Below are 13,395 nucleotides of genomic sequence, written 5' to 3'. Positions count from 1 at the left end.
ATGCCTATGGGTCCAGACCAGGTAAGTTGTACATCAAGACTGATGAAAAAGATTTGCTGACTCTTTTTCCATTGAGTACAGTCTGATTACATCCATTCCTCTGGCACAATCCTGCTCTCAGTTATCCTGTTTATATTTGCATCTGTGGGCCTATTAATTTTATGTCCAAAGAGATACTTTATTTTTGAGGATATGTAACCAAATTCACAATGAACCCAAGCTGTATGGTGTGATTAGCTGTTGACTTTGAAGTATCATGGGTAGGATCAAGCCTTAAACTGCACAAAGGATTGAAATACTTCTGAACCTGGAGAAACCCCAGGAAAAAACCCCATGGGCATTGAGAAATGCATCTTCAGCAGATCTTGAAAATTATACATAACAGCTCTTACAAGTCAGGCTAAGAATCCTGATAGTGTGGTATCCTGGCAGATGCAGATGATACTTGCCCTTACAGTACCTTAGAATAACTTGTGTATGCATAGCCAGAAACTATGGAAAATTTAGACCCCTCATTTAAGGTGAAAGTGTGCTTATAACAGGCACTGAAAAGAAAGCTGAAATATAAAATACACTTTTGCTACAATTTTTCCACAAAATACCTAGGCATGAGCAACATAATACTGACATAAGCTAAGTCTGTTCAAGTAAAAAGTATCTCATGAAATTTTGTCCAGCATACCTGAGGAAGCAGTCAGAATAATCTGAGGACTTCTGGGCGTTAGTAAAGTTTTGGAGGACTCTGATACAACAAATGCCTTTTATAAAGAGGAGAATATAAAGGTGAAATGTCAGATTTTCCAAATCTACATGACATAAAGATACCCAAATAGTATGTTTATGAAATCCAAGGACAGCATTTGTTTTCTAGAAATTATTTACAAAGTGGAGCACTAAAAAGCTATTCTTCTGCTTCTAGGCATTGACTGTCAGTAGTTTCCTCTTCCAAATGCAGTACATGGACCACTTTTTTTCAGCAAACATGTCTTCTCTGATGAAAGTATCTTTTCTTTAACAGAAATACTGCTGACATCTAGAACCACATCTTCAAACAAGAATGGCTAAATGCACTAGTGTTAGAAAGGAAAGTGACACATTCTTCATGGCAACTCATACTGGGCTTACAGAAACCAGTGATAAATTTTCTCATCCAGAGGAAAACAAACCAAAAAACCCTACCGAACAAAAATACATTTTAGTAGAAGCAGTCTCTGTATTACTGTATAATGTGGGGCACAAAAAAAGCTTAGTATTTTTGGTGCTCTTCCTCTAGATATGTGAATTTGGTAATGGCATTTTAATAGAGTTGATGGGTAGATTCCTGGTATACCTTATCTGTTTACTGTAGCTATCCAAAGCCCTTTAACTACAGGCAGACAAAAGTGCCTGGAGAAGTCACAGTGGTAAGAATTTCCTGATTTCTCTAATAATATCTGACAAAGAATGTAGTTCTTAGCCTTGACTCTTTTATATGAATTCCTGAATATAAATGCTGCTTTTAGTCTCTTACCCCAAGAGTCAGGGATTTCCCAAGCAAAGTAGCACTGCAAAATTAATTGGCACATGCTAGTCCAAAATCCTGTCCATTGAAGCCAAGGGTTAAAAAGAGAGGACAAACGATTTAAATTATTTAAACACAATTGTGACTAATATTTACATATTGCTGTGCAGCTGAGTGCACTTTATAGAAGACTATATAATGGATTAATGCAATATCTTTGATAAGGACTTAATATGAAGGTGGGGTGTACTCATGTTCCTTCTCAAACACAATCTCAAGAATTATTTGAAAAGACTGCATAATGTAATGCTTTCTGTGTATGGAAATCAGAGCAATAATCTTTCACCTTTTTTTTAAAAATAACTTAAGAAAACTCAAGGCAAGACACTGCAGTCAGAATCAGAATTTTGCAGTCTTTTTTGTGAATAAATTTTGTAAATATGATCTTTAAAATAATGTATTATATATATGACTTTTGTAGGTCACTAACTCATTTTTGCAGAGTTTGTGAAGCTAAATATTTAACAAAATTGATTTCTGGAAACTCGCTGTAGTTGAGGTCCAAACAGAATTTTTAATTAAATTTAAGGACTTTGAATCTGGGTGATTTTGCCCACATATTTCTCTTCTTTGGTCTTCAACACTTCATTTATTTTTACATCTTTAACATACAGCTTTTTATAAAATAAAAGACCGGTTGTTAAATACTTTCTCCACCTGTGAGCACTTCTGTTACATTTCTTTTTACTTAAGGCAATATGACACAAAGGCATATTTGTAGGATCTTAAAACTTGTCAGAATGCTCATGTCTGTCTATAATAGGTTGCCTTTTCAGTTGATGAAGCTGGATTGTGTCTTCTTGGTCAATTTTAATGAACTCTTAATGTTCTTCAAAAATGTTTGTCTGTTGAAAAATAGTTGTTGTTATGTCACATCCAGAAATCTTTAAGGATATTAAGCCACACTTTAACCAAATGTCTACACCTCATTGGATTGTTCTAATAGTAACGAATGTATTTTCTAAGCAGATTTCTCTCATATCAGTATTTAAGTCTGGTTACATATTATTTGCTGATAGCATGGGGGTTTTTTTCCCCCTCCATTTTGGGTGCTTGAAATGAAGATCCCTTTGCACTTTTTGCAGTTACAAGGACTTAAACCGTGAAACCTTCATAAGGGATGATCCAGAAATGTTTAAGATGTGTGGTGCTTCTGTTCTGTTGTTCATTGTGTAATGGAAAACTGATTTCTCCCAAGTGAGTAAAAGAAACCAAAAAAACCTGATCTGTGTTCTTTTTTGCTTATTCTTGGTACTGTTAGCAAGAGGGGTTTTGTTGTTCAAAATATTCAGTGATCTTCCATTTTAATACAAGTAAGTTTCAATAGAAATAGTCTCAAAAATTAATCCTTAGCACCTGCCCACCTGTGTTTCAAAGGGAATGTAGAGTCAATTGATCTACTTCATGCAACCCTGTCTCCTCCCTTAGTTCTGAGTATATAGATTATCACAGCATTTATTTGAAATTTTCAGTCCCGTTAATGTGTGTTTATAAATGCAAAACTTTTAAAAGCCTAAGGAACTTTTATCTTTTCATTTCTTGGAACATATCTATTTGTTGAGTAAGTGCTGCTTTTACTGAAGGTGAAAGGCAACAATCCCTTGCTTTTTATATCAAATCAGAGTAGAACAATATTTATATTTTGTAGTTCATTATATTGATGGAAACTACAAACACTGATTGCTTTCATGAGGTGAGCTCTAGACTATATACTGCTATATACATCTTGCAGTGCAATTTTTTAAAAAGTTAGTAATTCTGTTTATACATCTATGTATAATTGGTACCTACCTGACTGACGCTATAAAGGCTCATCCTTTTCTCATCTGTTTAGAATGCTGGAGCTTTCCAGTACCTACTTTTTTTTCTGAATTAAAAGATTTTTAGTTTAAACTTGATGAAGGGGCAGGGGGCACTTTTAAAATGCATTTTAAAATGGCATCTTTCATGGCAGCACTAAATAGTACATCTAGTTTGAAATCTGTTGACATTTAGTTACCACCATCAATTTTGCTTTGGTCCTATAGCAGTAGATTTTTCTGAATTTTTTAAAAATAAAACCCATGTAACATTTTTCAACAGTAAGAGATGAATTAACTAGTACAGCAACTTCTGATCACTGCTGCATAAACGAGTTTTGTTTTGCTACGGCTCTGTTACTTTTTTGATCACAGACACCATGCATTTAATAAACCCGTAGGTAGTTGTACTTTTTCTATTGGCCTAAAATGCTGCTTTCAAAGTGAGAAATTCAGACCATGTTTCTGTCACAAGACAAAACTTATTTAAATGTTGCACCAATTAGCACACCTTTTATTTTAGAATTTATGTGCAGACTGCCAGATGACAGAATGACACAGCAAGTGTGAAACCATGTAATTCTGAGAGCAATATTTCAAAAAATTCTCAGGAGAAGGCATACAGTATTGAGAATTGCATATAAGTTTAGTTTACATTATAAGTATTGCTTGAAATATCTGTATCTTTATTTTGCAAAACAGAAAAATCATGAGGACTGATTTATAAAAGTTGGTTGTAAGGTATTACTGCCCTTCTGGTTTTTGTTTTGGATGTTAATAATAATGTAAATAAAGATTTCTATTTAAAATCAGAACTTGGTGACACTGTATGAGCTAATACTTTAAGGCTGATTATTCTGTAAAGGTCAGAGAAAATTCCCTGCTATCACTGATGAAAACTGTGTGGAAAGAATGATTTACATTTTTTCGAAGTTGGCTGTAAAAGCTGAGGGAATAACAACTGAGACCTTTCACTTACGAGACACACATTTAGCACTGACACTGACTAGAACTCACATCTTTTTCAACTTAAATAGCAGTCTCTAGAAGAGCTGAAAGGATGAGAGGTGGTGTCTTTCCCCAAACTTGGCAACAACATACCTTTCATTATATACCAGCTGCTTCTTGTGTCACATACAAGTCTCACAGGTCAGTATTTTCTGTAAAGGGACAAGGTAACTTTTCAAGCTTTTGACTGAAAAGTAACAGGTGCAGTAACACTGGTCCTGCAGGATTTTGACAGTCACCACCTCACCTTGCCAGAGACTATAGGCTAAACATACAAGTGCATGCAAATTTTTTAAAAATCTAACCTCATACTCTTTCTGCATGCACACGGGGAATGGCAGATACCTAAAACTCTTCTCTGGAAAGCACCAAAAATGTGGGATTTCTTGGGAACTTAAGTATTTTTTAACTTACTTGTATGTATCTGGGACTTCACCATCTAGTAGATTTTTCTGATAATCCATGAAATTTGTAACAAGTTATAAAGAAAATACATGGCTAGATTAAGACAGACATTCAGATTTTACTTCCATAATCAAAAAAAGCTTGCAAGAAAGCTTTGGGTAGTGTATTTGACTTACCACATATGATACAAATACTCAAGCCCTATCTTACCATATACAGACTGCACTTCTGCTTTCTGAGCAGGGATTTTTTCTCACTTCCTAAATTGAAGTGCATTTTTTTGAGTATGGGGTTGTGATACCAGGGATCTATATGCCTGGATAGAATTCCACTTGATTTTCCTAATTGGAAAACCAGGAAGGGCTTCAAAATAATTTCCATGCTGTATTTTTACACTGCATTTCTACAAGGGCAAGTTTGCATTTTGAAAAAAATACGTCTTTGTTAGGAGTGAAGGCCACAGGTGGTTGAGTCTGTCCCATGAGCGCCCTCAGGCATTTGCCTTTAAACACAGGTAGCAACGTAACATGAAACAAATTAAAAATGCAAATCTCACTACTAGTGCCTGTACTACAACGTATTTAATAATGTCCTTATGAAACTACTCAAATAATTCTGTACACTGTGCTTAGTAAAATTATAGGTTTTTTTCCCCTGTGAAAACCTTTGAACAGTAACTGTCATTCAGAACATTTATTTTTTTGCAGACTAAAGCAGAACTAGATTATTCTTTATTGACTACAAGTATTGAACTCTCAGAGCTGCCTTTTTTAAAAAATAAATGTAAAAGTTACACTGCTAAGCAAACACTGCTTTCTCAAAGGAACTGTTTTGGTTTTGAACATACAGTATAATATTACCACATAAAAAAAGTCATACAAATCAGATTTTTTTAAAATTTAAGATGCACATTTACTGAGATTTTTCAGTACCTTTAAAAATGAGTAAATTCTGACGTACTATGCAACAGTAAGTAGCATTTTGAGAAATGGTGGGTGGGTGTTATACTCTTTTTTATTAACAAATTTCTTCACAACCTGAAGGAATTTATTTTCAAACAGTATACTGATCAATATTTACACAACCCCTCCAAAAATGTGGCATCCTGTTAGACAAGATTTTCTCTAATATTCATAGAGGTGACAATACGATGAACAAGTAGATGTAGAACTAAAATGTATCCTCAGAGAAAATTGAAGAAATTCCATGGTATTGAGAACACTCAGTGCTGCTGACTTCAGTTCCTGAATCTTTTCAAAGTTCTTTTCAACCATTACCTTTACCCCAGTGATAAGAAAAAGCTTGTTTTCTAAATCTTGCTTTAGAGTTGTACTTGGCTTTGAAGTTTTTCTCATGACAACTAAAGATACAAGTGAACTGGAAATTGTTTTAAGGTCCCTTCAACTGTCTGTGTAAACACTGCCGCTGCAGTGGCAGTCCTCTTTGGGATGTGGCTAGGTTTCCTCCTGTATCAATTCCTGAATCAGCGTCAGTTGTGTCTTGAAGTAAAATGCCTTGTGAAGCTGATGAGGTATAATCCAAAGCAAAAAAGCCAGTACAACAGTGGATTTCAGAGACCTGTATTTCTGACAGCATTTCCCATAATTTCACTGCTTCTATTCAACTCACTCACCAGTGCAAACATTCTATCTATTTCAGCCTCAAAGTTTATCCAGTTCTTCAGGCAAATGTTACAATTCTTTTAGTCTGTACATGGATTCAAGTCCTGGCCAGGTTGTATCCTCATGGAGGTGCAGCACATGGGGGAGATTAGCCCTCCCAGCCTTCCCACAGTTGTCCTCTTTAAAATAAAACAAATGCAGTTTAGTGTATAGCATTCTTGTAGAAAATAGTTAGAAAGGTATTTTTAATGGTTCCATGTGGTAAAAAACAATGGAAACACCATGAACCACCTATAAAAGCATAGCAGTTGAATGACAGAAATAATCCAACTGTGTTTGAAACTTCAGCCTGTACACAGCTTGTTAATTCAGCCTTCATTTTGGTTCTAAAGCCAGTCTTAGATCTCTTCAATTAGAAATAAAAACACTGCATTATAGGAGCAACTCCTCTTGGGCAAGAAGACCAGACTGTGCCTAGAAAGGGACTTGTACCTGGTTTTCCCACTGTACAGTTTGAGAACACTTCATGATTTTTAATGAAGTCTCTGCCTTCTTTTTAAGGGGAGATTCAGAGACAGTAACAGGCAACAGTAAGTTTTTAATATACGTAAATTTGTACCTCACCTTGGAGCTCTGGCAGTTTGAGAAACTGCCAGATCATCATCAAGTTTTAAATGCCAGCTGAGCAAGAAAAAAGCAGTTTTAGATACAAATCTGTCTTGTAGTCTACTTTCTGTTTTAAATTCCTTTTTCTGCTCACAGCACAAGGCTGTAGTTGGATAAAGAGCAAGAAAATACATGATGCTGCCTCACAACTCATGAGAAATCAGTTGGTTTTGTTCTTTCTGGACTGTGTGAAAAACCACTAGGTAGCTGCTACTGGTTTAAATCCAGACAAAACCAATATATTGGACTTTAATTTTTACTGGCAGTTGACCATAACTGGTTTCTTCAACTGAGCATCTAACTTGTTTGAAATTGCCTTGACCTTAATGCTCCTAGATTCCCAAAAAAAATGTACCAAGAGGTTTTGTGCAGCAATAGTAGTCAGTAAAGATATGGCAGTATCGTATTTCTTGCATAATTTAGAGGACTTTCCTCCTAAGCATTCCATGAGAATAGATAATAATGGTAAAAAAGGTGGTGCATGCAAAAAGAGAAGGGAAAAAGCTAAGTAAAAGCTAATGCTTTTGGTGAATTGCTCCCAACTCACAGTGACTTGGCAGATGATGGTCTCTTCACATCTGGCCATTTTCGACGCTGAAATTGCCTAATTTTCAAGCAGCAAAAGGAGAAAAAAAGTTAACCATCACCAAGAAAGCAACCAGCACCACACAGTGTGAAAGAGGAGGAAGAAGAATTCAGCCAGAATTTTGACTGCTAGGATCAGAACATACTGTAACATTGAAACAAATAGCTCCAGTGTTTCAAAGCAACTGGGGTGGAAAGGTCTTTCAAATGCTCTTTTAGGCCAGGGCTTTCCACGTGGTTCCCAATCCCACACTTGCTCTTTCAGCATGAAGGTAGTACTTAAGAATAATAACATAACTTTTTTTTTTAAATGTACCTGTACTGCTCGTAGCTTCCATCTTTAAGTCCTGTATGAAGAAAATTAACAATGTTACTAACAATTGCCTGTATGAGGTAAATCAAAATTTAAAACAAATACTCAAGAATTTAACAAATTTCCTGATGCCTTGAGTAAGCTGGTATGCCCTCATACCTGACCCTGCACTGAGCAGAAGTTTGGAGCAGAAGTCCCTTCCAACTTGAACTGACCTGTGACCACCTAACAGTGGCTATTACGGTATTCTCTCCCTCTTTCACCAGTACTGTTCCTTCCTCATCTTCTCCTGCATCTCAGCAATATTTATCACTATGCTAAGGGTCATTCTTCATCTTAAAAACATGACATAACACAAACTGAACACGTACAAAAATCTGAGAACGCAGTCAGCCTCAGCAGGACATTACTAGTATAAGTAAATCATAAGTTTCATAATGGTAAGGGTCTTTTGGGGAGTTTGTGAGTGCAATAGGAGAGGCACTTACCTAGATCCATGTTCCTAGTTCTTGGATTGCATTGCTTATACCCTCTGCAACTTCTGAGTTCCATGAGCTGGACATGCAACTGATTAAGAACATCTCTGTCGAGCGTATTCACTGCATTAATTAGCTGCAATAAACAGGTGGTTCTTGTTAGTAACTATTGCTCTGTAATTTGGTAACTTTTGGAATATAGGTTGTTTATTTGTAACAGGAAAGAGCCACATTATACTAGTTTAAATGATACAGGCCTTAACTACATCCTGCAGCAATATTGCACAATTTCAATTTATTGTTGATAAGTAACAATGATGTGTTTCTTGAGCTGTGATCTCAAGGTCTATGATCAGATACCTGATATGGATCGGTATTGAGATCAAAATACTCCAAAAATCCAGTAGCAAATTCACAGAACAGGAAGTTGTGGGTCTCGTTGATTGTCCTCAAACACCAGTACGTGTTGTTGTTGGCACTGGTACAGGCACAGAAAGGGCCCACTGCAAATTGAAGAGTTATAAAGACATAAGCTACATGCTTCTGTCTTTAGCCCTGTTAATTACTTTCTGTTTATGGTATTACTTTATTCACAGACAGTTACTCTCACTCCTGAGCTCTAAAGCAAAGAATGCCTTCCAGCATCAGCTTCTTGTTCTGTGCATACCTAACCCACATAACATGACTAAAGTAACCTCTTGTCTAGTTGCTTTCTCTGGTTGAAAAACATTCCAGATGGTGAGATACCATGCAGGTCATTGTACAGTATTCAGTATCTGTTGGGTATTTGCAGTTGGTTTTACATCCTTGCCTTTTGTGCAAGAATAACTACAACACTGAAACAGAGATTATTTACTATGGAGAAGACTGCATGGCTTTGGTTACAGAGCAGCTGTAAACCAAAACCAGTAGCTGCCAGCAACCCAACATCCTGGCCCAGTCTAGCCAAAATTTGCCCCCCATTCCTTAGTTTACAGTATTCTTACGTGTCCACAGGGGAGCAGTTTGCCAGTGCTGGTTGTCATGGGTGAAGCAGGTCAGACCAGGCATGCTGCATGTGTCATTATTTTTAATTCTCTTAAGCAATTTACGCAGTTTCTTCTTCCGTCTCTGCTCTCGCAGCAGCCACAGCCTGTCTTTCTCCTGTAGGGCTTTCCTGCAGACATGAAACATTAGGGTCATGCAAACTCTGTTAAACTTGAACACACCTAAAAAAACCTGAACCAGCTAATAAAATAAGCTGCTCAGAGGGAAAGAATCTACATTTTTTAATTAAATGGTGTTCCATACAAATGGAGATGACTCTGCAATTCAATAGCACTGGAAAAAAAAAAAAAAGCAGCCAAAGGGGCTTGTAGGCCTGAGGTTTGCAATGTGGTATTTTCCAAAGCAGAGACTTTATCTTAGAATTTACAAGCATTTTGATACGGGCTTAGTTCCTTGCCCAGGTGTCCCTGTATTTATGCTTTTTAATACAGGATAAATTAAATACTACTACTTTTGCCTAGTGTGTTACTGGTGTGTACAGACCAAATGTTAATATTAACATTTTGAACATCATCTTTCAAAGGAACAGGCCTTCACTTACTTGAAAGGATGAAGACTGGATCCTTTGTGTCTCAGTTTGCTCTTGTGTTTTGAATGATAACTGGAAAATAAAAACAACATTGCTGGTGAACAACAGCAAGACAACTGCCCCTGTTCTTACCACATTATCTGACTGGATTTGAAACAGATTTAATCCAGTGTCACTTCTCTCTTCAATTTATTAGTGTATGTGATGAATAAAGGCAATCTCGCTCGACTGGATCAGGCACTTCCCAGCCTCACTGTGCCTCTTTCCTCCGCTCCTTTGTCCACAGTGACGGCCGGTGTGCTAACACTGCACTGCAGTGTACAGCCCTGTCCAGTTTTTAATAGATTTGTAATTAAATTACATTTCTGCAACTGAATATTCCCTAAATTCCCTAATGACAAGTTTATACAACGTTCCTGTTATTTTCCTTCTGAATACAAGCATTTCAACACCAGCTGTACTTTGTAGGGCTGGGAGGCAGGGGATGTGGGTGTCCTCCATTATTATTAGCTGGAAGTTCCAGGAAAACTTTAACAAGATGGATTGAACTGTCCCAGCAAGAGCAGTGTCTAATATATTCAGAGATTGACAGAGAGTAAGCAGACATATATTCTTGCTGAGTTACTACTGCTTTGCCTCCATCTCCAGGAACTCTTAACAATTTTTCAGAAATTTCCTTTTCTGTGGCACTACCAAAGTTAAAAAAAAGAACAGCCTCAGTCAATGGCAATATTTTCTCATTGATAAAGTTACTACCTACGCAAATCAGCAAACTCAAACTTGGTTTAATAAATGTTGTTTTCTAAACAGTATGTCTGAATTCAGTTAGTTGTCGTATTAAAATTCCCTTCAAAACAAATCTTTTAAGTTCTTAATGCTGTTGGGAGCTTTCTTAAGTTTAATCTGCATAACAAATTAATAAAGTAAGTTTATTAAAGAACTATCTTCTTCAGTCAATTTTTTTATCTTGTACAGATGCTGGGCATTTCATCAACTAATTCTAAATGCTAAATCAATGCAATTGAAATGCAAACACTTGACCATATTATAACTCAGATGATTAACTTCATTGATTTCAGTGGGATTAGTTATCTTAATAATGCCATGCACGAATATAAGTGTACTCTATATCAGTCTGAAAAATAAAATTATTTTACATTTTCTAGAAAACATTCACCAAAAATAAATTCATCTTTACAGTACATATTAAATAAGCTCAGTTTATATAAACTCAGTTAATCAGTTTTGAAAGCAGTGGATTATAAACCAAGATAAACTTTCTGTCTATTTACCATCTAGAGTGATACATCTTAAGCAGTTTTTGACGTGGGCTCCCATAACCCAAGAAATTGATGTTTTCCATATTTTAGTGATCTGGTGCTGAAACTACGTTGCCCACATGGGCCACATCCACAATAATTATATACCTTGTATCTGTAGAGTATGTTGCACCTCCAAGGTTTTAAGCATTAAGTTCAAAAAGGCATTCTGTGACACCAGTGAGAAAGAGAAGTTTTATCCACACCCTCTCACAGAGCCTACTTGGTAAGAGGTGCTTTAGCCACAGCTAACAGCACAGCTGCCTTGCGGTTTTGATTCCATTCAGATACAGCTTTTTTTTTGTGTGTGTTCATCATAACCATTCTGCCACTGTGGCTACAGTACACCCAGTGATACCTGGCTCTCAGCAGCCTCAGAGCTGGCTCTGTGATCACCATGAGCAGGAGAAGGTGCTCCTGGTCTCTTTCTGAACAGCTTTTCTCAGGGGCAAATTCTGTTCAATTTTGGAAGATTTTCTGTTGTGCTTATTTTCAGAGCAAGAGCTCGATTGCCCCTGGGTTTCAGGTGTGCTTGAATCTGGAACAGGATCAGGTTTGAGATCACCTAAGGAACCGGAATGTGCACAAGTCCATGGGACCTGATAAGATTTTTCCATGGGTCCCGAGGGATCTTGCATGGAAAGTTGCTAAGCCACTATCCACCATTTTTGAAAAATTGTGGCAGTCAAGTCCCTGATGACTAGAAAAAGGGAAATATAATGCCCATTTTTAAAAAGGGGAAAGCAGAAGATCCAGGACACCACAGATCAGTCAGTCTCGTTTCTATGCCCGGCAAGATCATGGATCAGATTCTTCTGGAAGCTATGCTAAGGGCACATGGAAATTGAAGAGGTGATGGGTAACAGCCAACATGGCTTTACAAAGGGGAAATTGCGCCTGACAAATTTGGTAGCCTTTTGTGACTGGGCTACAGTGTTGGTGGAGGAAGCAGAGCAACTGACACTGTCTACCTGAACTTATGTAAAGCATTTGACACTGTCCTGCATGCTATCCTTGTCTTTTAAATTGTAGAGACATGGATTTGATGGATAGATCACTCAGTGGAGGAAGAACTGGCTGGATGGTCACATGCAAAGAATTGCGTTCAAGGGCCCATTGTCCATGTGGAGACCTGTGATGAGTGAGGTCCCTCGGGGGTCGATACTGGGGCTGATAATGCTCAAATGTTTTTGTTGTCAACAACACAGTGGGATCAAGGGCACACTCAGCAAGTTTGTGGATGACACCAAGCTGTGTGGTGCAGTCACACACTCTAGAGAGAAGAGATGCCATACAGAGGGACCTTGACAGGCTTGAGAGATGGGGCCAATGCAAACCTCATGAAGTTCAACAAAGGGAAGTGCAAGGTCCTACACCTGGATTATGGCAATCTCTGACAAACCTACAGTTTGGGTAGAGAAGTTATTGTGAGCAGCTCTGTGGAGAGAAATGTGGGGGTGATGGTTGATGAAGCACCCAAGCCCACAGTGAGCGCATGCAGCCCAGAAAGCCACATGTATCCTGGGCTTCACCCAAAGGAGTGTGGCCAGCAGGTCCAGGAAGGGGATTCTACCCCTCTAGTCTGCTCTTGTGAGACCCCAACTGTGTACAGTCCCCAACATAAGAATGACATGGAACTGCTGGAGCAAGTCCAGAGGAGGCCACAAAGTTGATAAGAGGACTGAAGCACACACCCTGCAAAGACAGGCTGAGAAAGTTGGGGCTCTTCAGCCTGGAGAAGAGAAGGTTGTGTGGAGACCTCATAGCAGCCATGCAGTATCTGAAAGGGCCTACAGGGAAGCTGTAGAGAGACTCTGTCTGGAACTGTAGTGATAGGACAAGGGGCAATAGGTACAAATTGTAAAGGGGAAAATTAGGTTAGGTATTAGAAACCAATTTTTTACTGTGAGGGTGGTGAGACACTGGTACAGGTTGCCCAGGGAGGCTGTATATTCCTCAACCCTTGCAGTGTTCAAAGCCAGGCTGTATAAGGCCATGAGCAACCTGGTCTAGTGGGAGGTGTTCCTGCCCATGGCAGTGGGGTTGCAACTGGATGATCTTTAAG

General features: G+C 37.9%; 1 protein-coding gene across 6 annotated transcripts in view; it reads right to left on the bottom strand.

The window, feature by feature from the left end:
* Positions 1-5,335: 5,335 nt before the first annotated feature.
* Positions 5,336-13,395, bottom strand: part of SULF2 (sulfatase 2) — a 122,290-nt gene continuing 114,230 nt past the window's right edge. For 4 of the 6 annotated variants that reach the window (XM_017735326.1, XM_017735310.1, XM_017735318.1 and 1 more), the window contains exons 15-21: positions 10,024-10,083; positions 9,422-9,591; positions 8,796-8,938; positions 8,448-8,571; positions 7,963-7,993; positions 7,609-7,665; positions 6,544-6,574 (exon numbers count right to left, since the gene is read on the bottom strand). In XM_017735326.1, coding sequence (XP_017590815.1) covers positions 6,544-6,574; positions 7,609-7,665; positions 7,963-7,993; positions 8,448-8,571; positions 8,796-8,938; positions 9,422-9,591; positions 10,024-10,083 — 616 coding nt within the window. Of the gene's footprint in view, positions 6,575-7,608; positions 7,666-7,962; positions 7,994-8,447; positions 8,572-8,795; positions 8,939-9,421; positions 9,592-10,023; positions 10,084-13,395 lie in introns of all 6 variants that reach the window. The other 2 variants (XM_008635219.2, XM_017735335.1) reach the window with 2 other exon arrangements.

The sequence above is a fragment of the Corvus brachyrhynchos genome, unplaced genomic scaffold, assembly GCF_000691975.1.
Source record: "Corvus brachyrhynchos isolate BGI_N302 unplaced genomic scaffold, ASM69197v1 scaffold10, whole genome shotgun sequence".
NCBI lineage: Eukaryota > Metazoa > Chordata > Aves > Passeriformes > Corvidae > Corvus > Corvus brachyrhynchos.
The sequence above is the reverse complement of the archived record's forward strand: the minus strand, read 5'-3'. Positions and strand labels throughout refer to the sequence as shown.